The 26,772-nt window shown below is 39.4% G+C and overlaps 1 protein-coding gene across 17 annotated transcripts in view; it reads right to left on the bottom strand.

The window, feature by feature from the left end:
• Window positions 1-11,603: 11,603 nt before the first annotated feature.
• The window catches only part of nfasca (neurofascin homolog (chicken) a), a 144,165-nt gene continuing 128,996 nt past the window's right edge, over window positions 11,604-26,772 (bottom strand). For 15 of the 17 annotated variants that reach the window (XM_051414907.1, XM_051414908.1, XM_051414913.1 and 12 more), the window contains one exon: window positions 11,604-16,888. In XM_051414907.1, the coding sequence (XP_051270867.1) occupies window positions 16,660-16,888 (229 nt within the window). In that variant the 3' untranslated portion in view covers window positions 11,604-16,659. Of the gene's footprint in view, window positions 16,889-24,580; window positions 24,623-25,290; window positions 25,491-26,772 lie in introns of those variants that run through there. The other 2 variants (XM_051414924.1, XM_051414914.1) reach the window with 2 other exon arrangements.

Raw genomic sequence — 26,772 nt, 5'->3', positions numbered from 1 at the left:
TGTAAAGTGTCTTTGAGTATCCAGAAAAGCGTTAATAAATAAAATGTATTATTATTATTATTGCTAATATTACTGATATTGTTACTACACTTACTATTATTACTATAGTCACTGCTCATTGTCCCCCATAGTTGTTGCCGTCACTGCCGCCGTCGTCGTCGTCGTCATCTTTTTCATGTTCATCATAATCAGTCATTACTATTAGTGTAGTTGTAATTGTAATTCTGTCAGATTAAGCATGCGTCTGACTCACAGTAATTTTATTTTTCCCACTCTACACCCCCCTTTGCTGATGCCTTGCTAAACTAAGCAGATTGAGCAGGTGAAAACCGCTGAAGTCACTGTTACTGCTTTCAGTAACAGAAAAATACACAGGTTGTGCGAGTGAAAAGAAACCATGCATTGTTCAAACACCGATCAGGCATAACATTTTGACTACTGACAGGTGAAGTGAATAACACTGATTTTCTGGTTATCATGGCACCTGTCAGTGGGTGGGATATATCAGGTAGCAAGTGTTCCCGGTCTGCAGAGGTCAGTACCTATCAAAAGTGCTCCAAGGAAGGAAAAACAGTGAACCGGAGACAGGGTCATGGGCCGCCAAGGCTCATTGATGCACGTGTGGTCCGATCCAACCGACAAGCTACTGTAGCTCAAACTGCTGAAACAATTAATGCTGGTTCTGATAGAAAGGTGTCAGAACACACAGTGCATCACAGTTTGTTGGTATGGGGCTGCAGAACATTATGACCACCAGGGTGCTCAGGTGCTCACAATGTTATGGCTGACTGGTGTATGTGAGTCTGTGTTTGAATTAATTTTATAAATTTGGGAAGAGGACTGTTAAGTTACTCTAAAATGGTCCAGTGTGTAACATTTAGGAGGATCTATTGTCAGAAATGGAATATAATATTCATTGGTATGTTTAAATTAGTGTATAATCACCTGAAAATAAGAATTGTTGTGTTTTTGTTACCTTAAAATGAGCTGTTTATATCAACAGAGGGAGTGGGTCCTCTTCTACAGTAGCCCAGAACGGACAGACCAAACACCAGCTAAGGCTGTTCGTGTTTTATACACATTTTACGGCTACCCTAGTTCCTCCCTTGCATTTGGAAGGGGAGGGTGAAATGAGGGTGAGCTGTGATCTGCAACTACACCATTAGATACCATTAAATCATACATCCTGGACTTTTAAAATCAGATATTCGATGAGCACAGAGAAACTTTCCACTTTCAGCAGATACATGTGAAAACATCCTTCTCTGCACTGTCAAACTCTGCACATACATCATTCAAACAGCACACTGTAGGAGCAAGAAGAAACACTCTTCTGGCAGAATCCGCCATGTTTCTACAGTAGCCCAGAACAGACAAACCAAACACTGGCTCTGGAAAGGGTCTTTTGCGAGTTTCTGGCCTCCCTAGTTTCTCATACACGCTTGGAACGGGAGGGTGAGGCGAGGTGTAATCTGCAACTACACCACTAGATGCCACTAAATCTTACACACTGGTTCTTTAAAAGCACCGTCGATAAAGCTTTTACTGTTGAGAATTTAGCAAAGTAAAATAATAATTAGTACATACTTTTTTAAAAAACTGTTCATATAAAATATACTGTATGATAGAATATGATACCATACAATGCTAAATATACTGCCATATTGTAATGATGAACTATAATGCTGTAGTGCCTCACTAAATGACATCTTCACAGTGACAGATGTTTTGTACACCTTCATGCAGTGCCTCCAGCAGATCCTTCAACAGTTCACTAACTGCCATTAAAACTGTTGAATGTCACATTTCCACATTAGTTACATCTGCATTAGTTCGAGCTCACAGTCTGGGCTTCCCGCCTGTGAATGACTCACACAGGGCCTACTGCGAGACACCCAAATGAACACACGCATACTGATGCACCTCATTACAGCTCAGCAGATTCCAGGTCTGTCAGTCTGTCGTCCCTCCATCAGTCTGTTCAGACTGCAGACACTGGGAACACTAATTCACATTACAAACCAGCTTTGAGACAAAGGCTGCTCTATATGCTTCAACCCATCATGCTGTTTTTAAAGGCATTAGTAGCTCAAGCTTGGGTGTGTCTTATGTAATAATTGCTGCACAATACTTGTGTTAAGAGCCAGTAGAGGTGACAGTTCCTCACTTTACCTTTTCTTTCTCCTACATCAAGGGACCCAACCCCAACCCCCCTCTACATATTCTTCTATATAATTCTTCTGCCAAAAAAGGGGTCAGAGACAGGCCGGAGAATGTTATGCGAACAGGGAACCAGCTCCATTTTGGTTAAAAGACCTAGTTTTGAACCGTTCGGAGCATTTCGAACAAAAATAAATTGGTTCAAAATCCGAAAATTGGGTCCCAGCTGGAACCAATAAATACCAAGTTTTCCTTGGAAATCAAAGCAGGTGTGTCATATTCTGCAGGTCATTGTATATTGTGTAACGCCTTTTGTTGATGATGATGCAGTCTTGATTACAATGCTTCCACTTAAAACTGTTGTGCTAGATAGTACCAAGGTTCCAAGAATCTTGAATGAAACTGGTTCAAGGACCAAAATTTGGTGGAAAATACTATGTGGGCGTTGAGAGCGACCAATTGAAGAAGCAGACACATCATCCATTTTCTATTCCATCTCAAAAGTCAACTTGATGAGCAAGTGTTGAGCAGTTGTAAGGGAAGGCTGAGTTCTTACTTGTCACCCTGTGCTGTCTTTGTACACTCAGAACAGAAATGCTGCCTTGCAAGGATACTTTTTTGCTCATGGTGTTCTGAGTGCTCTTATCACATGCATACATGTGGCTTTTATGTGCAGCGGTTTTGAGACTTAAGAATTAAAAAGCATACACAAAGCTCTGTCCACACTAAAATATTTTATATTTATCCATTTTTGGAAACATACTGTTTTTGGTGGATGGGAGGCCAACACAGAGAGGAACAAATGTTCTCAAAGGTAGGCAGTAATGTGTGGAGGTGGCCTGAATAACACATATGATGCTGTCATGAGGAGGATGCCATCGAAAGGTCAGTTCTATATGTGGGGAATGTGTCGGGTTTTCTCAGACTGTCTGCTTGTTAAGAAAGTTCACCATCAGACCTATAGGTCACTGTGGCACATGCTCACCTCTCTACTGTGCTTATTCACACAGATTTCCCTTTGGAAAACACATGTGATGTAACTTTAGGGATGTTGTTTTTGGTCAAATATATCTAAAAGCTGTGTCATTGAACTTGTTTATGTGTGGACTGGATTCTTAATTAGAATTTTTTAATTCCAGCTCAATCAATTCTAGAAGTCAAAATATTGAGAAAGTTTCTCATTATTTTTTTACAATTCAGTTTTATTCAAATCAATTCAGTCAATATTTTGAGATGTGTGACGGTCCCCTGAGTGGCTCTAATGTTTCCTCTTCCTTTTAAGGCAGCAGGTACTTGTGGGTTGGACCAATCGGCATAGCCGCAAGCACCTGGGCCCGGTGTTTCCCAGCTATAAAAGCCCTGTCTGTCTGGCTGACAGGGGCTCTATCTCTATCTTGCTATCATCGCTGGTATTCGGAGTAGTTGTGTTTTAACATCCAACATTTACTTTTCATTATACATCACACTCATGCATGCACACACTTTCACTACTGATGTTACTGACAAACTCACCTCATCTTCTATTTAGTTCTTTTTCTGGTTATGTTTAAATAATTTACTTATAATTTGTCATTCAACTGCGTCTCCTTGTTTTTGTCACGGCTCCAGAGCCGGGTCGTGACAGATGTCAAGCCAATATTTTGATAAAGTTTCAACTCGTTCGTAGCAGGAAACAATGGCGGCTCACTTGTCATACGTGTTGTCGTATTCCAGATAAACAGTACACTAAATGATTTTAGGAGAGAAATAGTCAGTGCAGTCACATAATCTGGATCCATATCTGATCAGCACTGCCTAGTTTAACAGTTTGATCTGAGTTTAGTGCGTTGAGTTGGACAGACTCACTGAGAATGAGCAGTCAATCACAAGGTAGCCACACCCTAAATCATACCCTGCTTTATGGTCTGTTTTACTGTAAATGGGACCATCAGTTACTAAATGAACCTCATACTGTATGGAAGAAGACTGAAACTAGAGATTGAGACCATAAACTCATAAGGAAACTGTTTACTGAGCTCATAAATCTACTGAGAAGTTCATATCTCAATAAGACTGTATAATATCGTTTTTTTATTGCAGCCAATGGTATAAGACACTTCCACTGTGGCTTTACTTTCACAGACCCAGAAGCTCTGTTGACTACTGTAATAAGTCTCTCTACTACTACTATCCCTCAGCACACAATACAGCATCTCAGGTCCGTTGGTCAACACAACTTTTATTTACTCTCCACTGCAACCACAGTCAACAAACAAAAGCTCCAGACATCTGTTCTCATTTGTCTGTGGCAGCCAACCCAGGTCCAACACACTACTGCATTAAAGGGACACTTCACCCATTTGCATTAAGCTTTGTATCATTAGAACCCCAGTCATATTTTTGAATGGTCGTGCATCATTCCCTCACTTCCTCTGAGAGGGGAGAAATAAGGATTTTAGTGTTGCACTTCCTGCTTCCAATGATGTAAAAATCGTCATTTTGCGTCATTGGAAGCAGGAAGTCTCATATCTCTGTAGAGGGGGTGAGACTACAAACACTACTTCCTCATTTTTTTTTCACTCACGCTACAGACCTATTACAGATCAGTGGGTGGGACTTCACCTGCAGAAACTAAAAAATATAACCGCCATCTTGTTTGGAAGCTAAGCGGAGGCGCTGTGGAGTCAGACGTTACGACGTTGGTAATCAATGTAATATGGAAGAAAATTTGAAAGTATGATGGTCGAATCAGATGTTCATGGCTACCTTTATGAGCCGCAATATAGTGAGCAGCGGCTGAGGCTTCTGCAGCCGAGGCAGAGGACCTGCCTGTCGCGGACGAGGGCCCGGACTGGCTCGAGCTGGGGCGGACTGCTTCCTTGCTCGAGCTGGGCGCCCGGACTTTTTTTTTTTTTTTTTTTTTTTTTTTTTTTTTTTTTTTTTTTTTTTTTTTTTTTTTTTTTTTTTTTTTTTTTTTTTTTTTTTAAAATTTTTTTTTTTTTTTTTTTTTTTTATTTTTTTTTTTTATTATTTTTTTTTTTTTTTTTTTTTTTTTTTTAAATAAAAAAAACAACCACAAACAACCAAGGGAAGGGAAGGGGAAAAAAGGGAAAAAAAAAAATAGAAATTAAAAAGGGAAAAACGGGGGGGTGGGGTTTGGGGGGGGGGGGGGGGGGGGGGGGGGGGGGGGGGGGGGGGGGGGGGGGGGGGGGGGGGGGGGGGGGAAAAAAAAAAGGGGAAAAGAAAAAAAAGAATTGGGGAGGGGGGGGGAGGGGGGAGGGGGGGGGGGGGGCGCCCCCTGGATTAAGAAGAGGGGGGGGGGGAGAGGGGGGGGGGGGGGGGGGGGGGTGGTTATTTGTTGTTTGGGGGGGGGGGGGGGGGGGGAGGGGGGGGGGGGGGGGGGGTTTGTTGGGAAAGAATATCCCTTTTTTTTTTTTTATGAATTTCCCCCTTTTTCCCTTATTTTTTTTTTTTTTTTTTTTTTTTTTTTTTGGGGGGTCCCCCCCCCACCCCAAGGTGGTTTTGGGGGGGGGGGGTTTTTTTTTTGGTTTTTTTTTTTTTTTTTTTTTTTAATTCCCCTTTTTTTTTTTTTTTTTGGGTTTATTGGTTTTTTTGTTTTTTTAAGGTGTTTTTTTTTTTTTTTTTTTTTTTTTTTTTTTTTTTTTTTTTTTAACTTTATAAAACAAACCACAAAAACACAAGGCTGGTTCCTGTGCTCTCGCTGTGCGCCTACATCTCAAACAGAGGTATTCAAAAAATTGGACACAATACAGGACCTTGTCTCCTGACTGTAAAGTGAGTGTTTCTTTTTTTTTTTTTTTTTTTTTTTTTTTTTTTTTTTTTTTTTTTTTTTTTTTTTTTTTTTTTTTTTTTTTAATTTTTTTTTTTTTTTTTTTTTTTTTTTTTTTTTTTTTTTTTATTTTTTTTTTTTTTTTTTTTTTTTTTTTTTTTTTTTTTTTTTATTTTTTTTTTTTATTTTTAATTAAAATAATATTTTTTTTTTTTTTTTTTTTTTTTTTTTTTTTAATTTTTTTTAAAAAAAATTTTATAAAAAAATTTTTTTTTTTTTTTTTATATTTTTTTTTTTTTTTTTTATTTTTTTTTTTTATATTATTTTTTTATATAAATAAAATTTTTTTTTTTTTTTTTTAAAAATAAATAAAAAAAAAAAAAATTTAAATAAAAAAAAAGTTTTTTTTTTTTGGGGGGGGGAAAAAAAATTTTAATTTATATTTTTTTTTTTTTTTTATTTATTTTCTCCCCCCCCCCCTGTCGGGGGGTGTTTTTTTTTTTTTTGGGGGGGGTTTTTTTTGTAATCCTGGGAACCAGTCAAAAAAGTAAATCAATATCATAATCTGATATTAATTCTGTCTTATAACAACGTGGCATGTATGTACACAATTTGTTCAAGCATTATCACAAAGTTATTCCCGGTTAATACGTAACGTCAGCCAACTGAACTAACATTAACTTCTTTACTGCACAAACAGCTTGCAGTTGCATTGCTAACTACTGTGGCACGCTACACACAAAGACCATGCATCTCTAACTGTGTGCTCAATGTCTTGTAGACAATATCGCCTAACAGCCTTTCTGGAATGGGTCCTGCAAGGCGAGAGATTGGGTCGAGGCCATCGTGTCGTTTTACCCGCTGATGTGGTGCAGGCTCTCCGACAGAAACATCCAGCTCCAGATGGCCAGTACTGCGGCACCGAGACGTTGAGGACGCTCAGGAGGAACTATAACTGTCATTGTTAACATATTTATTTTTGTTGTTGTTGATATATTTCTGTAAAGAAATGGTTTACATTCATGTTGTTTTAGTCTTTGATAGTGTTAGTGGGAGCGGCTTGCGGAGCTGTGCATTGTGGGAGTTGTTGTCTTTAATCTAAATGCGCCCTAAAGTCACTTTCTGTCTTTTCTCGGTCAAATAGGCACCAAATTCAAAATGTATGTTCCATTTCGACTACATATATAACCCACTTTCAATAAATATTAATGTTTCCACGGATGAAATGCTCCTTTAAGAGAGGGGAGAGTGTGATTACTCAGTGAGTACCAGCTGAGATCATCAACTCACCTGGTGCTGCTCTCACAAGCCTTCCCCACACCTGTCTCTCCTGCAGCTAGCTCATTGTAAACCACACCCACCTCCACAATTCTATATACTGTCAATGGTATGAATGTGTGGTCATGAATGTTATTTTTTCCGACCTGTTAGCGTTAATCAAATGTAATGAATGGCTGTATTACAGCTTGTTCACAGTGCCTGCATCTGCATGGCGTGTGCGTGGCGGAACGTCTTGTGTTTTTTTTTGGCACCCATGTTAACAGATTAATGTTAATGTTAACTTCACTAGAGAGTCTTTTACTTAAAGATTTTAAAGAGCACATGTTGGTAGTCATATCCAGTTGCCTTCTTAAAGTAAAAGCACTGTAGTAATCTTTTATTTAACACCACTTATCTCTCCTGTACTAGCTTCTCTGCACTGGCTCCCTGTAAAATTTAGAATAGAATTTAACCTATAAAGCTCTTTATGGTCAGGCCCCTTCATATCTTAAAGAGCTCATAGTACCCTATTACCCCTCTAGAACACTACGTTCTCTGAATGCTGGGCTACTTGTGGTTCCTATAGTCTCTAAAAGTAGAACAGGAGCCAGAGCCTTCAGTTACCAAGCTCCTCTCCTGTGGAACCAGCTTCCAGTTGTGGTTCAGGAGGCAGACACCCTCACCACATTCAAGAGTAGGCTTAAGACGATTTCCCATGGTGCACTGAGCTCCTCTCTTCCTCTCTCTTTCTGCACTCATTCATGTCCCATTAATGCATGTTACTAACTCCACTTCTTCCCCGGAGTTCTTGTGCTTTCTCGTCTCGCAGGTTCTCATGGATCCTGGTGGAGCCTCCTGCCATGGTCCTGCTTGACTCCCACTGCTAATATTACTGATATTATTGTTATTATCATCATCATTATTATAGTTACTATTATTATTGTCCATCGTTGTAGCTGTTGTCATCATCATCATCATCATCATCATCAGTCATTTCTATTAGTATAGTCCTACTGTTGTTGTTGTTCACCTTTGTCTCCGTCCTTCTCTCTTTACCCCATTAAAAGCCAGTTAAAAAACCCATTGACTTTGAGGTTAGGGAATCGAAGGTGCTAAAATGCTAACTAATTTCTAGATTTTAGGACTCATTCCTGCAGCACTTTATATGTAACAATAATAATAACTATGGCAGCATGTACACTCCTTATAACATTTACAGAGACCCAACAGTTCCCACCATGAGCAAGCACTTGGCGACAAGGGCAAGGAAAAACTGCCTGTTAAAATGCAGAAACCTAGGACAGACCCTTCGGCTCTAGGTGGGTGGTCGTCTGCCTCGACCAGAATGAGATCTGCTCATTCAATATATCTACACCATATATTTCATGCATTGACTTGTAGCCTCTGCCAGAGCCCCTGTAATAACTGAATCGTCTCTGTAGGATTCCTACGTGTCATTTGTCTTTTCAGAGACTGTCTAGCTGAGGTAAGTATTGGTTTCTAGACAATGGCCTGTGGAGAAAAAGCGTGATTTTCATCTCCCCATGGTAAGTCCATTCAATCCAGTGACAATGGACCGTATGAACCCATTCATTCTCAATATGGACCTCAGTGTGGGATGCAAGTGTTTGCAGGAGGATGCATTTGCGAAATTAGCAGTTCCGGGCATAAATAATACTTTCAGGACAGGGAGATGACGCATAGGAGGAGATTTTTGGCAATGACCTCACCTCCTAACCCGATGACTTAACTTAGAGATTCATATCTGGAAGGAAACTGGGGAGTCGACCTTAGCACTTCACCGGATTAAATCAGAGGTCCCACCGGTTGTGTGTCTGAGTGTGGGTCTGTGCATGTGTGTGGTCCAAGGACAGGTAGCAGATTTGATTGGGTAACTGCTGTGAGGCCTGCGCTGACTGCAGAGCATCTGTCAGTGTTTATGCTAACGTTTCCCAGTGGAGACGCCACAGCATCTGTGATCACGAGGAGAAAAGACAAAATGTTTGTCCAGCATCTTGTTTCACATCAGACTCTGTCACACATTACAGAACACTGGGAGCCCATTCATTCCTGTGAGGGACATTACTTTTCTTTATTGGATTACTGTAAAGAAAGGAGAGAGACAGGAAGGACGGGGAGCGAGACAAAGGTCGTGGGCCTCTTTCATTGCTAGGAAATCCAATGAAAAAAACTAAATATCATTTAAATATGGGGAAAATATTCTCTCTTGGAAGACATTCCTTGTGTTTCACAGAAGTTACAGAAATTGTTTGACACAGTCCCCATATAAATAGAGTTTAAAAATTGTCCCTGTGTATGAAAGGTACTATACAAATTAAAGCTTCAGTAGCTAACTTTTATAAAAATAACTTTTTGTCATATTTGCTGAAACCTTCACTATATCCTGACAGTAGAACATGAGACAGCTAATCTGTTCCTCCTAGTGCTCCTAATGGCATTTTCAAGAATCCACCACACCTGGACGAAAACAACCAATCAGAGCTTAGAACGATAGAATTTGGATTGGAGGATTAAAGATGTTAAGGAATGAGACTCAGCAATTATCTTTCTTGGCTCTGATTGGTTATTTTGTGGTGGATTATTGCAAATGCCATTAGGAGCACTAGGAGGAGCCAGAGGAACATGCTGCAGTTTTAAATTTGCTTTCCTTAATATTTGAGGATAAAAAAAGTTAATCTTTACAACCGTAGGTGACTGTATTATGACAATAACAGAGTGTTGGTATCTTTATCAAATGGAAAAGAAAGAAGAAACTCAGATTTACCTTTGACATTTAAAGTAATTTGTGAATATGTGCTGTCTTATTACTGAACTTGAAAAATATGAAGCAGACACAGACACTCCTGCCCTCCATTGTCAACTCAGATCACAGAGCAATCTTCATTTGTTATTTCAACCTTTGGCTTGGTTGCTGCAGAAACCTGAGACTTTTATGTGGAAGAAGATGTAATAATTACCCAACACTTCCTCTGAGACGCCGGCCCACGGCTGCTTCAGTCCACTCCTTCCTGCCAGTCCACGTATTGGGTTGCTAATGGCTTTTACCCACTGATGTACGAGATGGTGGGAATGCTCGTCTTTGGAGGGCTGAGTCATTAATATTTACCAGCCTAGAGGGGGTCAAGGTAGAATGGATCAGGCCACCTTAAATAAAACATGTCACGCCAAAGCGACCACTCCCTCGGTCCCCCTCTCCAGCTCTGTCATAGCCGCAAGTAGATTTACTGTGAGAGTGTGTAATATTAATCTTTGAGCTGGTTCTGTGCGTGTCATTTGTGTAAAACAAGCTCTGTGGTCATGGCTGTTTAATGAGAATGGTGTAATCCACTTTATCCCAGGGTACAGGGGATAAATCAATAGACTATAAAGTTCTGGTTTGGTTACTTTGCAGGCTGAAACATTGCTATAAAAAATGATCTGCGTGGTGTCTGGGGGTGTAAAAGCTTTTAGGCACAATACCTGTGCAACATATCAAAGTTTTATAATGCAGGCTTTCAGACTTTACATGGAAGGGTTAAACAGCAGTGATGTACTTAATACCAGACGGATAAAAGAGCTCATCATTATCAGAATGTGATGTGCAGGGACTTCTGGTAGAGCAGGTCATGGAGATATCTTTGATTTCTACTGCAGGAGATGTGATCATGCATATCGATCGCAGCCCGTATGGGGTAGGACATTTAAAAAGAGTCCAATATGCAGGGCCATTTTTCATCCCCAGTCTGTCCCTGATTGTGGGTAACCAGGTTTTGATGACGATATCTCTGGTTCTGCTGGATCGATTTTGCCCAGTGTTTTTTACCTGTGTATTTTGACATTAAAAAGGATACAAAATGGTGTGTTTCTCCATTTCATTACAGTGTTGATGTAACATGAAATTTGATCTGGAGTTTGCATAGGATATTTTATTTTTCAGATTCTGTATGCCTTCCTTGTCAGTGCAATCTGCTCTGTGCTGCTTGATGCGAGTGGGTCATGGCTTTAACATTTTGAAATGGCAGTGGTCACTTGGTGCAAATCAGATCTTAATATCAAGAGAGTGATGGTTGACTGGATGCATAATTAGCTAAAGCAATACAGTCAGATTTATCTGTGATGATCAGTTCTCAGCCAAAGACAGCATAAATTACATGTCTGATGAATTTTGTTGAGATGGAAGCTGTACACTGATAATCATAATCAACTGTTCACAGATGTCAAGTAACAGCTGATAACCTCCAAAGTGTCTGCTACATTACCTGGGGGACCTCTACTTATTCTACAGATGTTCAACTAAACACAAGGTCAGACAACACATTGTTCTTGTTAGTCTTTGAAACTACAATAGATAATATTAAGCATCTGCTCCGAAAACATGACAAGCTCAGAGATGAAGAGACCAGGCGTCAGGAGGTAGAGAAAAGGAGATAGCTTTACTATAAAGAAGGCGTCGCTAGCAGAAGTTGCAACATCTCATCATACACGCATACATGGTGAATATATTTATGCCATTTTCTGTTGAGTATGTACCTTACAAAAGCTGTTATTTTGCGTGTCGAAGCAAGACTTTGACGAGCTGCTCTGATACACATGGTAAAAACAAGAAGATGCTAATATGAGAATTCATTAAAAAAAAAAGCCAAACAGCATGTGATCAATCCAAAAAAATCCAGTTGCACCAGTAAGATTCTAGACTTTGCAGCATTTTGAAACAAAGAGAAACACAAAGCTGTAGAACTGCACATTGACATTTTCTTTTCCCCGATGAAAGGTGAGCTGAGGCGATGCTAAGAGTAAAAAGAGACGCTTGGCTCCGTGTGCACCTCAAATCAACGTGCACAAACAAAAGGACAAGAAAAAAAAGCACTGTGTTTCAGCAAATATGCATAATTCTCTTTTCTTTGTTATATAGCCAGTCTACAACATTCCCCTATTGTGATCCACTCGGGGGCGGGGAGAATGGGGATGCAGGTTTCCAGGACAGATCTTAAAGAAAACACTTCCAACGAGTCCAGTTTGAAAGTTCGGACCTACGTTCACCAATGTTTGATCTCTCAGTGCTTTTTCTTCCAGTTTTCTTCCATCGCAGCACCAGTCTGCTGTTTTTGCTCACACCAGCGTTAGAGTCAACATACTGTAAAACAATGGTATCAGAGGAAAACACTCAACTGATTAAAACTAAGAAGATATTGCTTTGAGTTCCTGCAGAGAGACATAAGGAAACATTAGTTTTTGGAATTAGTGGCACAGAGGTTATGTTTTAGAATCATCAGACTTTTGTTTTAAAAGGGGGAAGGAAATACCAGGCCAGAGCTGTTTTCAAAATGGCCGCCTGTCACCGGGACACAAGCTGTGTTCCATTTTAGGGGCCTCCTCCTTACAAAGTGTTACAATGGATGGACAAGGTCAGTTCGACTTCAAATGAGTCAAGAACTGCAGGCTTCTTTTGCCAGATTTGGTTAATGGATTGTGGACCTGTCAAATGTTTAATGGTGCATTTAAGCAATCGTGGTCAACTTGTAATAATTGTCAGTTAAAGCTGACTAATTGTAAAGCCAATACAGGATGCAAATGTCAGCTGGGAATAAATTCCACCTTTTTTTCTTGTTTTGCCAACTGAAAATGTTAATCATATTCACCTTTTTACCTGCCTGTTCGTCAGATGGCTTTACCCAAGTTTATCACTGGTATTTACCACTTCTAAACCTTTTCCACTGACATAATGTAAGGTAATGGGCCACCAACTGGCATCAGTTGGGGTTTGTGAAAACATCTTGCGTTGTGGTTTGTCCCGAAACAGCTTACTCACCTACCAAAGAGAGTAAAATGACATAGATGGCGAGGCAGGGAAAAACCTATTACCAAAGTTTCACAAGATCCTTAAAAGTTAATGTTATGGGAGACCCAGGTTATGAATTATTAAGGACCTGCAGTATTTTTCTTGGAAGTGTGGATTTTTCAAGTTGATGAGATTGCCTGAATGTAGCATTATGGCGCAAAATATACATGGATGTGTACAGTGGACATGCACACACTTTTGTTTTCATGACGCTAGTCTTCTGCATAGGTGGACATAATGACAAGTTGGTGTGTGTGTGGTCCAAATGAATAAGACAATAATTTGAGCTTTAGTTTTGGTCTGTCTTAGGCCTGACAGGAGGAGCAGACTCAATGTTCAGTCCTCTAAAATGGAACTAGCTATGTAACAATAGGCATGTTAGGTGAAAGGCATTATGGGAACAATGAGTCTATGCAGTCTCAGAGTGATGGCAAACAGTTTAAAGGAGGGGAGTTTGTTCCAATACCTCGGCAAATGCATGTTTTTTTTAGGCCTACTAGCAGCTTGTGCGCGACAGTGCTACAAACGGTATATTGCAGGAGCACTTACATCTTATTTACATCATAAAGAATCTAATGTATTCCTCTTTCACAATATAGAATCCAAACCATCAACCAACAAGCGACTGATGGACTTGCCACAGTCAGTACCATATTTCACAATGTCAAAGAAAAGGGCAACACAGAGTGAAGAATGATTCTTGTTACTTTTTCAGAGTGCAAATGTTAGTCAAAGCTACAATACAAAGGTGCGTGACAGACTAGAGATGCACGCGTCGCATTTGCTCAGTGGATACAGATTTGTGATTTTTTGTTTCCTTTTCGGATAAAGCATTTTTCTGGGGAAATCGACTTAAATATTTACAAAGACAAGGACCTACATGTACAGAATATATGTCAAATGAATAATAAGCAACAATATTAACTTTTTGTGTGGTGGAAAAGTTTTGTTACATAAATCTGAATAACACAGAGTAATACAACATGAGTACAAGAAGAGCAGCACAACGGACGGATAAACATAACCTTTTCATGTACGATGACGGGTATTTTGTTGTTTTGTTTACAGCAGACAACATACTGTTGTGTTTAATGCCTCTTATAATGAACAAAAACTGATTCTGGAGACATCTTTATTTTGGCTATTCCTGGTGTGAAACGACAAAATAATTTGGTCGAAAATGTGTATGCAACAATAATTAAATTAAGGACTAATATATTAATACTATCCACATAATGTAATAAATAGAAATATAAAATAATATTAATATTTAAAATACAACTCCAGTCGCTAACTGCAGTAAAGATCTATGTGATTTAGGGTTTAATAGTGCCGTTGAGTAGCAGGTAACTACAGTATGAGTGCCAAAGTTATGTGGTGAAACCAATGAGCACTCAGTGAACATTTAGTATAAAATCAGGAAACCCAAATCATTGAGTCAGTCCATCAGTCTGCTAATAGAATGACTACATGGCAAATATGGTTGAAGAACAAGTGAAATACTGAGTGTGTGTACTTCTAAAAACTTGTTCTGTCACACAAATATTTTTCTTTTTTCTGTTGTCCTCTGCAAAAACTGAAGAGTAAGCTTATGCGCCTAATTTCAAAGGGTGGCTGTGAATTTAATGTATATATCATCATGCTGTAAATTTAATTCAAGTATTCTACGTGGCCCTAACGCAGTCCTTTTTTTTTCATCAGTAATGATTAACAAATTGATTGAGTTTATAAAAACTAGAGGGAAGGAAAGAGGTGTAGATGCTTCTCTCAGGGTGGATTCAGACTAAACATGAAGACAAATTTAGAGGCGGTGCAATTGCATATATGTTACAAAGACGTAAGAGGAAAAACAATCATGAATTAAGCCGAAGATGTGCCCATCCGAATTGAAAATGTTGACAATGTGAGCAAATGTGTGCCTATTCTGATGACTCCAATTAAACGTACAGAAAAATAAAACAAAGTAAGAATTGGAGGTTGGTGTGGATGTTGCTAGCTAAACACCTAAAGTCTGTACATTGGCTGTTTAAGGCGAATAAAGACAGACTGCAAAAACAATCCAGTGACGAAATTTGTGAGAAAAACGCAAGGCAGAAATTTAGTCTGAACACACCTTAAGGATCCCAGCCTCTCATGCTGCATTCATGTCCCATGGGAGAGGACGTAGATATTAGCTTCCATCTCGAAAATATTATACATCTCAGCTTAAAGGGACCCTTAACTAACAGAATTAATTCTGGTGTCAAAGCTAAGAAAATACATGTAGGAAAGTTGTAGAGGAATATAAATTCTTTTTTTTAACCTTTTTTCCTTTCATAGTAAGTCATTATGCGATCACCATGTTGGATTGACGTTGCAATGTTTGGTTTGGTGTAAAAAAAGGACCACTCACTTATTCATGTTGTAACAAATAAGAAACCAGCAGAGAAACAGAATCATAGAAGCTTTACAGCTCCAAAGAAGTACAACCATCCACCAACAGTTGATCCCATTTGACATGAATGCAGCATTAGCCTGCATGCTAAATAAGGAATCACTGGGTTGTGAACTACTGGTGTTTCTCAAGCAAAACTAGTGTTCCTCTCTGTTGCCTTCCCATTTCTCTTGCACTAAGTTACTACCATGCTTCCAAAATAATATTTATCATCTTTTTTAAAAAAAAGAAAAGGGATTCATCAACAACATACTGTAGCAGAGCTTGCTGCTTGTGGCAGAAATAGCTCTTGTTGTGGCGGCCATTTTGAACATCTGCACTACAACATTGGATTCGAGGTAAGAAAAACATGTCTACCACGTCATACAAGGCAAAGTGAATAAAAGCAAGTGATTTAGCCTGCAAGTGGTAACGAAACGGAAAATGTGTACTTTTACTAACCAGATTAAACCCAAAATGGTATGGAGGTGATAGTGCATAGTTTTGCAGGGCACTAAAATGTGTGCCATGACTGTATTCAGCACTCATTAAGATTCAATGACTCGTCTACCAGCTGTGGAAAAACTAAAATCTTTCATTGCGTAAATATCAATATGATAAACATATCTGCCGGCATCCTGTTGAGTTTGATGTTTACAAGCTGATATGTTACAGGACGGGGCCAGTGTGTGTGTGTGTGTGTAAGGGACCTCTTGTGTGTACTTTACTGGGATGCTACACAGAGGAGGTATGATGGGCGTATCAGGAAGGAGAGCACGGGCACTGAAAATGTTCGGAGCAGAAACCAACCAAAGAAAAATCTCTAAAGAATGCTTGTTGATGCTTCCAAATGCTGAAAGCTGCCCCGAAGGCACACTTAGTCTGTGTGGGTAAAGGGCAGGCAGAGCGCAGAGGAAAACGAGCACTGTCCACTTTGTCCAAACGTCACCTCCAAGGGGCCAATTTCTCAGAGCTGGAAACATAAAACAAAGGCTTGTGGTCTAATTCCACCCCCGTGTTCCTCTCTTACTTAATCTGCAGAGGAAAGCCTACACAGTCTCCAGACAGGCCCTGCTGCGTTTGTTTAATGTGTTTCATATTGTAATATATTCGTGTGTGTGTGTGTGTGTGTGTGTGTGTGTGTGTGTTTGTGTCTGGTGTATGATGTTGCTCTCAAATCAGAGGGCGCTACTGAGTCCCCTGTGTGCCACTATGTAGCTACGCCAGTGAGTAGATGGCGTTGACGGGCGAGGTGGCCTCGGAGCTCTCATTGCCCTCCGTCTCGTCCTTGTCCTTCTTCACCGTGTACTGGCCGATGAAGGAACCGTCCTCGTTGAACTGGCCATCTCCACCTTCACCGTAGTCCACTAGACTGTCATCGCTTTCCTTCACGTTGCCGTCCAGTGATGTCTGGCTGCCCTGCAGAGGCTTGTTGTCCTCGTCGCTGCTGCAAAGGTGAACAAGGAGGAGGGTTGAAGATTAAAATGGGAGCAGGGTGTTGTTGCACAGTGTCAGCAGGAGTTGGGGACCCTGACGACCCCATTGGCACAAGTTAAAAGGGAAAAGTGAAAGGTTAAGGGGATTGCAGGTAAAGAAATGATGTTAATTCCATAATCAGGCCTTGTCAGACAAGAATTTTTACTTTTATGATTCATTTCTTTTCCATATTTTCCTTAAAGAATAGCCTTGGATATTTTCAATTTTATATTAATGCAGTATTCACATGCCGTGTCATTTGGAAGAGTTATTAATCTCTGTATTCATTCCTCCTAACCACACTGGCCATGAAGGAGTTCCTTCGTAGATTGAGGATGATGGGGACAAAATCCACACTCCTTGTTCTATGAAAAGATGCATTCTGAAGTTATTGTTTGGTACTTTTATTTTTAATTAGCCAAAGCTAATATGAGGCTTCAGATATCTGAGTTTGGTCTTGCGATACCAGACGATCGGAGATTTCAGAGCCTACCAATCATCTGGGGATTTCTAAATCCACCGCTAACAAACATACAACTCTTACTTCAACGACACACCTGAAACAAAGCTCTCCCTGTATTCTTTTAAAAACATTGAAAATGGATGTCCTAAGCAACGTTATGTGGTACAACACTGTTTTTAGCGCACAACTTACGCATGTCACCGCCCTAGAGACTTTGGGTTGGTTCTGTAAGCTACGAAAGCTGGGAGAAAGCTTTCAGTACTCAAGCGTTTAGAGACTGACTTGTGCGTCTAATCAAAAATCAAGTGAATATCTTCATCCTGGTAGTTGTGTGCAAGTTTATTTCTGATGTTTTGTAAGGATCAAAAATACATGCCATCACCAGGATGTATATCCCTGCCCATGGAAATAGAAAAAGAAAATGTTGTACTAAAGCTCAAAATACAATTTTTGTGTCCACAAAGTTGCAAGGGTCTGTGTGACATGAATTTCATCATCTCCTCATATAATGGATGTCCATAAAGAATACATGTGGCCTCTTTACAGACATTTGTGTGCAGCTTGGGCTACTTTTTGGGCAGGTCAAAATTGTTTTGCATGGGTTGTGATAATTTGGGCAATGTTTGTAACATTTGTGCAGTTTCCATCAAATTTAGGACATATTCCAATAAATCATTCCCTCATCTCATTTTAGGTAAGCAGTTGACATTGACAGGGCACCAACACGCAATGACTGGTAAATGATGATAGCCAATTGTCATTTTAATTTATTACAACTAGGTTGAAACTTAATCCAATTATTATTCCATGATAGCTTTGTGATACAAGACTTGTAATCTGTATATGTGAGTTAGATCTTCTCACATCTAATGTTTAATCTAAAAGACTTTTCTGACTCTTACTGGCTGTAAGTTGTGATGCTCTGATTGGGCTACTTTTAGTCACTCCAACATCTGTTGCAGACAACTTAGGGAATATATCTGTCCCTCAGATATGAGCCTGTTGAATCCTCATATTAGCTTCAGCCATATTGTAGAAGGCTTTTTTGCATGGATCACAGAGAGATTTGGTCCCACATTAAGCTTTAATGGCAGTATGGAACAGAAGAGATGATTACAACTCTCTCAGCATACATATGGCATGTGACTATTGTATCAAAACAGACTTGAGAAAATCCAAACCAGTCCTTAAACAACAAAGCTGCACTTGCATTTTATACCAAAGATGCTTGTTGATCAACAGTTAAAAGTCGATTTTGCAGAACGCTATACAGTATTCGTTTATGTGTTTTAAAAGCAACCCTTGTCTCCTAAAAATTACATTCATTTAAAACTCATTTGCACTGATATGTTTCATAGGAAATGTAATTCTGCCTGGAGTAAGTTCTTTATCAGTGTAACACATACAAAATGTTTATACTGAATGAATCTGCTACGATCAGTCAGCATATTTCATTCATTTTAGTCTTTCCTTCACTTTAACTAAACCCTAAACATCAAAACACATAGAACGGACAAGGACTCTACGATGTAGTCCTGTGCTTGGATTATCTGTTACAACCTCATCCCTATAACTTCTGTAGACTGTAAGAACGTCATACTTACTGGACTGGAAAAAATACTGCCTGTTGAAATATTCCAGGCAGCAATTACATTTTCTCCAAAACATATCTGGCAAGGCAAATATACAGTATTTTGTAGGAGACAGGGGTGATTAAAAAAGATAAATACTGTCCTCAAAAATTCACTTGCATACACATGCTAAATGGTGGCCGTATTCTGACATGAGATCTAAGCATGAAAACTCCATCGGACCTCATTTATGGAGCTGTGCTTGATCTCAGTTCAGAGCATGGCTGCATGTCTCCTAACGCTGCTTTTAAAGGGGAAGAGAACTTCATGCACAGGGAGTAAGAGCTACAGACTAGCATTAGCTTTCTCTTAGATCAAGCCAGTAGCATAACAGCAAGAAATGCATTTGAAGGATGCAAAAGTGAGATATTTGTCTGCAGGGATTTCTCTTCCCATCTCATGTCTGTGCATTTCATGGTTATCAAACATGGTGTATTCAGATTCCCTAGGAGAGGACAGAATCTACGCTTCTCAGAATCATCATGCTCCATGCTGAAACTCTTCACCGCACAACCACACAAATCACCTAATACATTTGAGAAACCATACATGTTAATAATCAAGAGACCAGGACAGAGGCAGCACAATACAAGCCTGACACAATTACAATCCAGCAAATTCACCTTAATCCAGTATTTACAATGTACAACAAAACCTTTCAGAGTAGAGCAAGAGACAAGGAGAGAAGCAGAGACGGGCTGACACGTAAGAAGGTGAGGAGATGTTACACAGAAGATGGAGTGGAAGTTGAGCATAATGCGATGGAAGTGGTGAATAAATGGCAGTAATCTTATCAATTGTCCTTTTTGGTCTGTGTTGCAATAACAGTTGAGCAAACCTCTGTCAATTTTCTCCTTTCCTGTACTCATGAAGGATAAATTAAAATGCCAAGTTTAAAAAAAAAAAAAAAAAGATAATTAATTAAATTTTTAAAAAAAAAAATAAAAAAAAAAAGAAAAAGATAATATATTAAATTTTTTTTTTTATTTTTTTTTTTTTTTATAAAAAAATTTCTTTGGAGATTTTTATTTTTTTTTGGGGGTTTAAGAAAAAAATTGGGGAAGAACACTAGGTACTTTGGCAGAGCAGTCAGTTTTTTAGTCAGTAGTTTTACTTATAGCACTTTGAGATATTCATCTTGAAAAAAAGACTGCCTCAACCCCAAATCCATGGAGATGAATGGAAGTTGGTCTGTGTTATCTAACTGCAGTTTTCATTGTGTGAAAATGTTTTTACTTTTGTTTTTTGTTTTTTTCAGTTTGGATGAGCCAATTCATTAAGCATTGTCTTGGAAATCATGACTCTGATCTTAACTTAAGAAAACCTTAACCATAGAGCTGATCCTTCAGAAAATGCTCATATTCATTTTCTCGAGCTTCTTCTTTTTTCCATGACAAACAATGCTGTCCTGCTGATATATTTATAAGATTGTAAAAACGATCATGGGGTACTTTTTTAATACAAATGAAAGCACCTCATTGTTTCATTTCAAATCCAATGTGCTGGTGTACAGACCCAACACAGCAAAACTGTGTCACTGTCCATATACTGATGGAGATATTCATATTGTAGTGCATGTAATGTAGTTACAAAGAAAGAAAAGTGTTGTTCTTAAAAGTTGTCGATTCAGGTATGTCCCCATAACTCATAAATATATCAGATGCAGTGTGCAGTAAGGTGAGCAGGAAAGCAGCTGGCAGACAGAAAGTAGCTCTGTAGTTCGATGTCCTTTTGAGTGTGCAAGGAGTAAATCAGAAGGACATCTCTCTATGCACCGGTGCCACTGAAACATTTCAAGATTACATCTCTAACAGCTAATTAAATAGATCTGGTCAAGAGGGAGAGCCTTTTTCAAACCGCCTGCTCCGATCGTGTTTGCCAAGCTTGCTTTCATTTGTTGACCATACCGCACCAGCAACTTCAGTGAGCCGGGGGTCTTTTAAGAGAGGGCCTTTTATTTCAGTGACTTCAAAATGTCTTCAGAATGAAAGAGGGCAGAGCCAGGAATGATTCAATTATCTGATTAGGTGATTTTATTTGAGTAGAGTAGTTTCTTGAGAAGAGCAAAGGTGGGCAAAGTAACTTAGAAAATGGGAGAGTTTCAGATAACCTTCCTTGCATAACAAAACATAAACTCACCCATTTGCAGCGTTCACCAAATCTCATGAAAATGAACATGACTATAGAGTCAGGATGTCAGCCCTGGGTTTCGTGTTTTTCTACTTCAGCTTGACAGTTTTATGAGTATGTTATTATCCAATATCTGATTAATTAGATAAATTAATTTGATGGATTAAATGTATTAGGATGCGAATTAATTGGAATGGCTCAAACAGACACTAATCAATTAGAATGCACTGCAAATGAGCAATAGAGGACTAGATTTTCTTAGAGCGGGATTAAGAGGACTCAGGTGGCAATACCGGAGACTCTCTTCCTTTCATACCTTTCCTGCGACCTTTGGACCAATGACGAAAATAAATCCCAAAAGAGACGAAGGACACAGACATAAAGTGGGGTGGGTAGAACAGAAAGACAGTCGTGAGACAGATGGATAACCAGACATGAACAGATACTGAAAAAGGAGGCCTAACTTTGTCGGTGTAGGGAGATATGGAACAACATTAACATTTCTTTGCTAAGGGTAGAGGTAAATACATTTTAATCATCATAAGCCTAGTGACATAAAACAAATAAAGTAGAGCTTTGAATAAAATAAATGATTAAACATGAGAAAAGGGCAGCATAGCATGTGTTTGGGCCATCTAACTCTAGCTTGTTACGACTTGGGTTTTGTTTTTGTAGTTTCAGCCATCATTTCTTAACCCACTAGAGCATGAAATTATGTGAGAATCCATTTTGCCTATGCATTTGTGGCCGAACTACAATGGTACCGGACCAATCAGTGTCCTTTGAGAAAGTATTGTCAGCTACATGGGTGGGCTCTACACGTGACGCAACAATGGCAGATCCCATAGAGGTTAGCGTAGATGCAGCTAGCATCCAGTATATACTTATATACCAGTATTTCTTAATTACCAAGAAAAAACTACTTCCCATATGGTTATGTGTAACAAACCACCTGGTGTAGTCAGGTTAATCATTTCTATTAGTTATAATAACACTGAAGTCACCAAATGCTGCTATATTGGAACATGGGGACTACTAAGTTTGATGGGGCAGGAAACACAAAGCAATCAGACTGTAACCTAATGACTACACAATGGATGATTCCATACATCATGATTTACATTGTCTGATTATACAATATCAGCGTTCTTGGTTCTCAACAGGATTGGGTTGTGAAGAAGCCAACTGAACATCCAGATGAAAGTGTTCGTCTATAATTTCATAGCACTTTGTTTCAAAGTAAATACAAGTACTTAGATTTTGGTACTTGCTGATACCGAGTACCGATATGAGTTCTTAACAATACCATTACAGTTCTGACAATGAATTTGAAAATATGTTTTATTTTCATCAGAGGTTCCTCACATTCTGACTGTAACAATTTAAATGTTGTTAATGTTGTAAACGTTTCTTAAAATATCTCCAAACTGCTGACATTGCTTCTCCTCTGCCTGCTCAACTAACAAGTCTAAAGTGGTATCTGGTGCACTATCAGATTAGTTTTATGACAACAAATACATGAGCACAGTATCGCTACTGATACTGGTATTGGTGCATCCCTACTTATAATCCTTCATGACACAGCAAAATAGTGTGCACACACAACTACAGTGAGTACAGTGGGTCAAAGTTGAATCACAAAGTGCTTACAATGGACAGTTCTGGATATTAATTGTTGTTAATTAATTTGAGTATTAAGTGTTCACCTTTGTTGCTCGTGTTTACTGCGACCACATGACTTTTTTTAAGCGATGTTGCTGCATTCCCAGATCTCAGCAATTAACTTGGTTTTTACAATGCTGATGGCCAACAACAAAAATAAAAACCCAGGTAGTAATAAATTAGATTTATCATTTAAGGGGATGGTTCAGGTTTTTTGAAGTGGGGTTGTATGAGGTACCATAGTCAGTGTATTACCCACAGTAGATGGCAGTCAGCATGACCCCAGCTTAGAAAAGCAGACAGGAGTACCAGAGCAGAAGCTAAGCAATGTACATAAAAAAAAACAATATCGGTTTAAGTGCACGCTATATATATTTAGAATATTACCACTGCTTTACCTTGCCGTCACATACCCCTTTTTGGACAGGACACTGAAAATGTTATATCCATTTATGCCCTATCCAAAGCCGACAGACAAAATCAGATATAAAAGCTCCAGTTTCCTATATGAAGGGGCTGTCAAGGTGTACAGCAGTACATTGCTTAGCTTCTGTGCTGGTACTCCTGTCTGCTTCTCCAAACTGGTGGCGTGCTGACATCCGTCTACATATAACCCGACTTCAAAAAACCCAACTATCACTTTTCAACTACAATATAACATCCCATGTGTTTTTTCATGCGGGATGACAAGTAAAACTGTTCTTATTAAGAAAAGTTAATGATGTTTAATTCTTGTACTGCAAACTAAAGCTACTAAAGATCCTCTGAAAGAAGACAGAGTGCAAAACAAGGTGGAGAAAACAGGAGAAGCTATGTACAGAAGAAATACTGTGTCATGTGTATTTTCTACTTTCAAGATTCATGGATCCAAGGTCCAGTGACTTTCTTTGGTTGGGTCTTTGAAGTGTTTGTCCAGTCTTTTGTCCTCCAAATGTTCTCCAGTTGTTGCCTAAATCGGTTCCTTAAGGGTGTCAAATTGTGCCAAACATAGATCTGTCCTGCTCCCCCTGCCCTCACTACAACCCAAATTGATTTCCCTCGCCATCTCTCGCCCTGTGCACTGGGTGGCGGATGCTTTTTAAATGTCAGCCGGCGGAGGAAAAACAACGCAATTAACCTCTAGAAGGGTGAAAAACATGTTAGTGGAACAAAAAAAGGTGCAAGACCTTCCATACTGTTCATCTGGGCTGTTTTCTAGGATCACTACATCTGCTTGTACTGCTGGAGCAGCTGATCCGTGAAGAGCCTGATTTGGTTATGGGAACGGATGCGTCTTTGCTCTTTTACTTACACTTACTGACAATGCACATTACTACATTAAGATCATGTTTATGTTATGTTAATGTTGCTCGATTAAAAAGCAGCTTTGAGCCATAAAATAAAAGAATAAATGAAACTCTGGCAGGGGGCCATGGTCTCTGTTATCTCAAGTTTCACTGCTAGTGTGCCCTGTATTGTATGGACAATTTGACACCCATAAAAGAACCAAAGCTGGCTCTCTGCTAATCATATTTCATCATTATGGTGCCAGCTACTTGTGTTTAAGTCTCCTGTCTATAACATTTTTAAATCATTTAAAACCAGTGCAGGCCAGTTGCACTGCTGCTGCTGACATCATGAATGAAAACTGTGCACTCTTTGCAGACTGACCAAAGAGCGTTAATCAGGCATACTGTCCTGTTTGGTCTCCCCAAATAAGCTTCCCCAGCTCAGGAGGAACATGTGTTCCCCCCGACATGCACAGGCCAAGAGAGATGCCGTGCGGAATCCAAAGTACCTGTTCTCGTTTTCGTTCCTGTCAGGGACAGATGACCCATTTCAGCGTGGGGAAAAGAGAGGGACGAGATGTGAGGAAACAGGGGAGACAGCAAGAGAGAGTGCCGGGAAAGAAAGAGGAAGGAGGGAGGACAAGCTCCACATGATACATGCCAGTAAATCCTTGCATGAACACAAACACACGAACACACCGACAGAGCTGAGAGGACTTGAGGGATTAGCAGCAGGAATGGAGTCTGGGTCAGAATCAGAGCAAAGCAGTGACCTTGACATTGAGAGAGGGGTTGGGTGTTAATGTTAAACTCAGTATTGATTAAAAAACAAAACAGGATATTACAGACTGAAGATGGATTAATCACACTGTATTAGGCACAATAGCACAGCACCACTCAGGTGATAATAAATGCTGATCGCAACTGTTTTGAAATTACCCTCCAGACTCATATAGAGCCATTTTTTTTATTTTAATGCCAGCAGGCACACTGCTGTGTCAATCAAATACTGTAATTTCACACTTTTAGCAAAGGCATTATTTTTACCAAAGCAGAGCTACATAATGAGATAGGATAACGAGATACAGTATACATGTACTTCCCTTGTGCTTTGGATATGTATAACATGGATAGTCTGAATACTATAAAAGACAGGATCCTCACTGATATGTTAGTATTTATACTTTTGTCTTTTCATCAATAGGATCCAAGGTCAATAATAAGGATTCAGAGGCATCTTCTCATTCTACAGTCTAAATTAAAGCTAACAGTTTAGTGCCACTCACACACAGCTGAGTTAGAACGTGTACTTAGATTTAGAAAGCGGGTTAAATTCAACATGTGTTTAGTCAAAGTGGACAGAAAATGACGACATTCATTCTTCATAAAGAAGAATCAAGCCACAGTGATCAGTGGGACCTGGAAGGAGCAAAGGACACGTCACTTACCAACACACACCAACACATTCTGCAGTATATACAGTACATCCTCACATGATACGGCCTATCTTATAAAGATCCCCTGCACAACTCAGTACGCGCCTATTTCATATGAGGTGAGGTGTCCAAATTTACAAAGATGGTGTTTGAATGGCAGTTTGAATATTGGATAGTGGGATGGCATTGTGCCTCAGTTGCTTGAGCTAGAAAACGTCATCTGCGCCCACACTAATACAGATACATATGAAAAAACAGTGCTGTCGTCCACACCTGCATTTTTACAAAAGCTTGCCATCCACATAAATGGCAGAAGAATAGGAAACAAACTGTTCATTTTCTTTGAGTTGGCAAACAACAAAACTGCATTGTAATGGTATAAATGTCTGTTAACATTGGATAGATAGACTTTTCTGACGGATACAACTGATCGTAACAGGTTATATCTCTCTTCTGTTGCCTTCGACTTCCTCTGGGATCCATTTGTTTTCCTTACACTTCATTTAAGCCAAACACACAATGCAGTTATCACTGACATATCTTTTTAATGGTTGTCAGAATACTCTACTGGCTAACTAAGGCTAACATCAATTGACCCTTCCTAAGTCCCGCCATTTTTGGAACCTTGGCCAAATTCCTCCTTTCCTGTACTTAGATATGCTATGTGCTCGGCTAATCTATGTCGATGTGACTATGAGGAAAAGAGGAAGTTCACAGAAGCTTGCTCATCTGTTACTGGAGCACAGAGCAAAAAGGGGTGGGGCTTAGGAAGGGTCAGTTCCTGGGCAGCTGCATTAAGACCTTATTGTTTAGTAATCACACAGCATTAACTAAAAGATGTGTCAGATGAGTCAACATATTCAAATATATAGAGCCTTATTGAAAATCCTCATTCTGGAGTAGAACATGGAAGCTTGGGGAGAATTTTTTTTTTTAAATGTATCTGCATTAGTGTTGGAAGAAGCCCTAATCACCAGGATTCATTGCCATTTGTAAGCACACCTGTAGGCCTAATCGATCAAGGCTGGCACCTCTGTGCCCTCAAACTCCTTCATAATTGAAGCGTTGTCTTGACTGATTTTTCTAGGATGAAAACCCTTGCTTGCATGACTTGCTGGTGACAGCGCTGCATCTGGCACCAATAATACAGGGGTTTCTAAACAGACAAGTCTTTGAGCAAAGTCTCTGCCACCATTCAAAGGATCTCATATCCACATACAACAACTAGAGAGCTGTAAATGAATACCGTCCCAATTGGAACATTC

Source organism: Dicentrarchus labrax, unplaced genomic scaffold (genome assembly GCF_905237075.1).
Source record: "Dicentrarchus labrax unplaced genomic scaffold, dlabrax2021, whole genome shotgun sequence".
NCBI lineage: Eukaryota > Metazoa > Chordata > Actinopteri > Moronidae > Dicentrarchus > Dicentrarchus labrax.
Note: the sequence above shows the minus strand (reverse complement) of the source record. Positions and strands in the feature narration are given on the sequence as shown.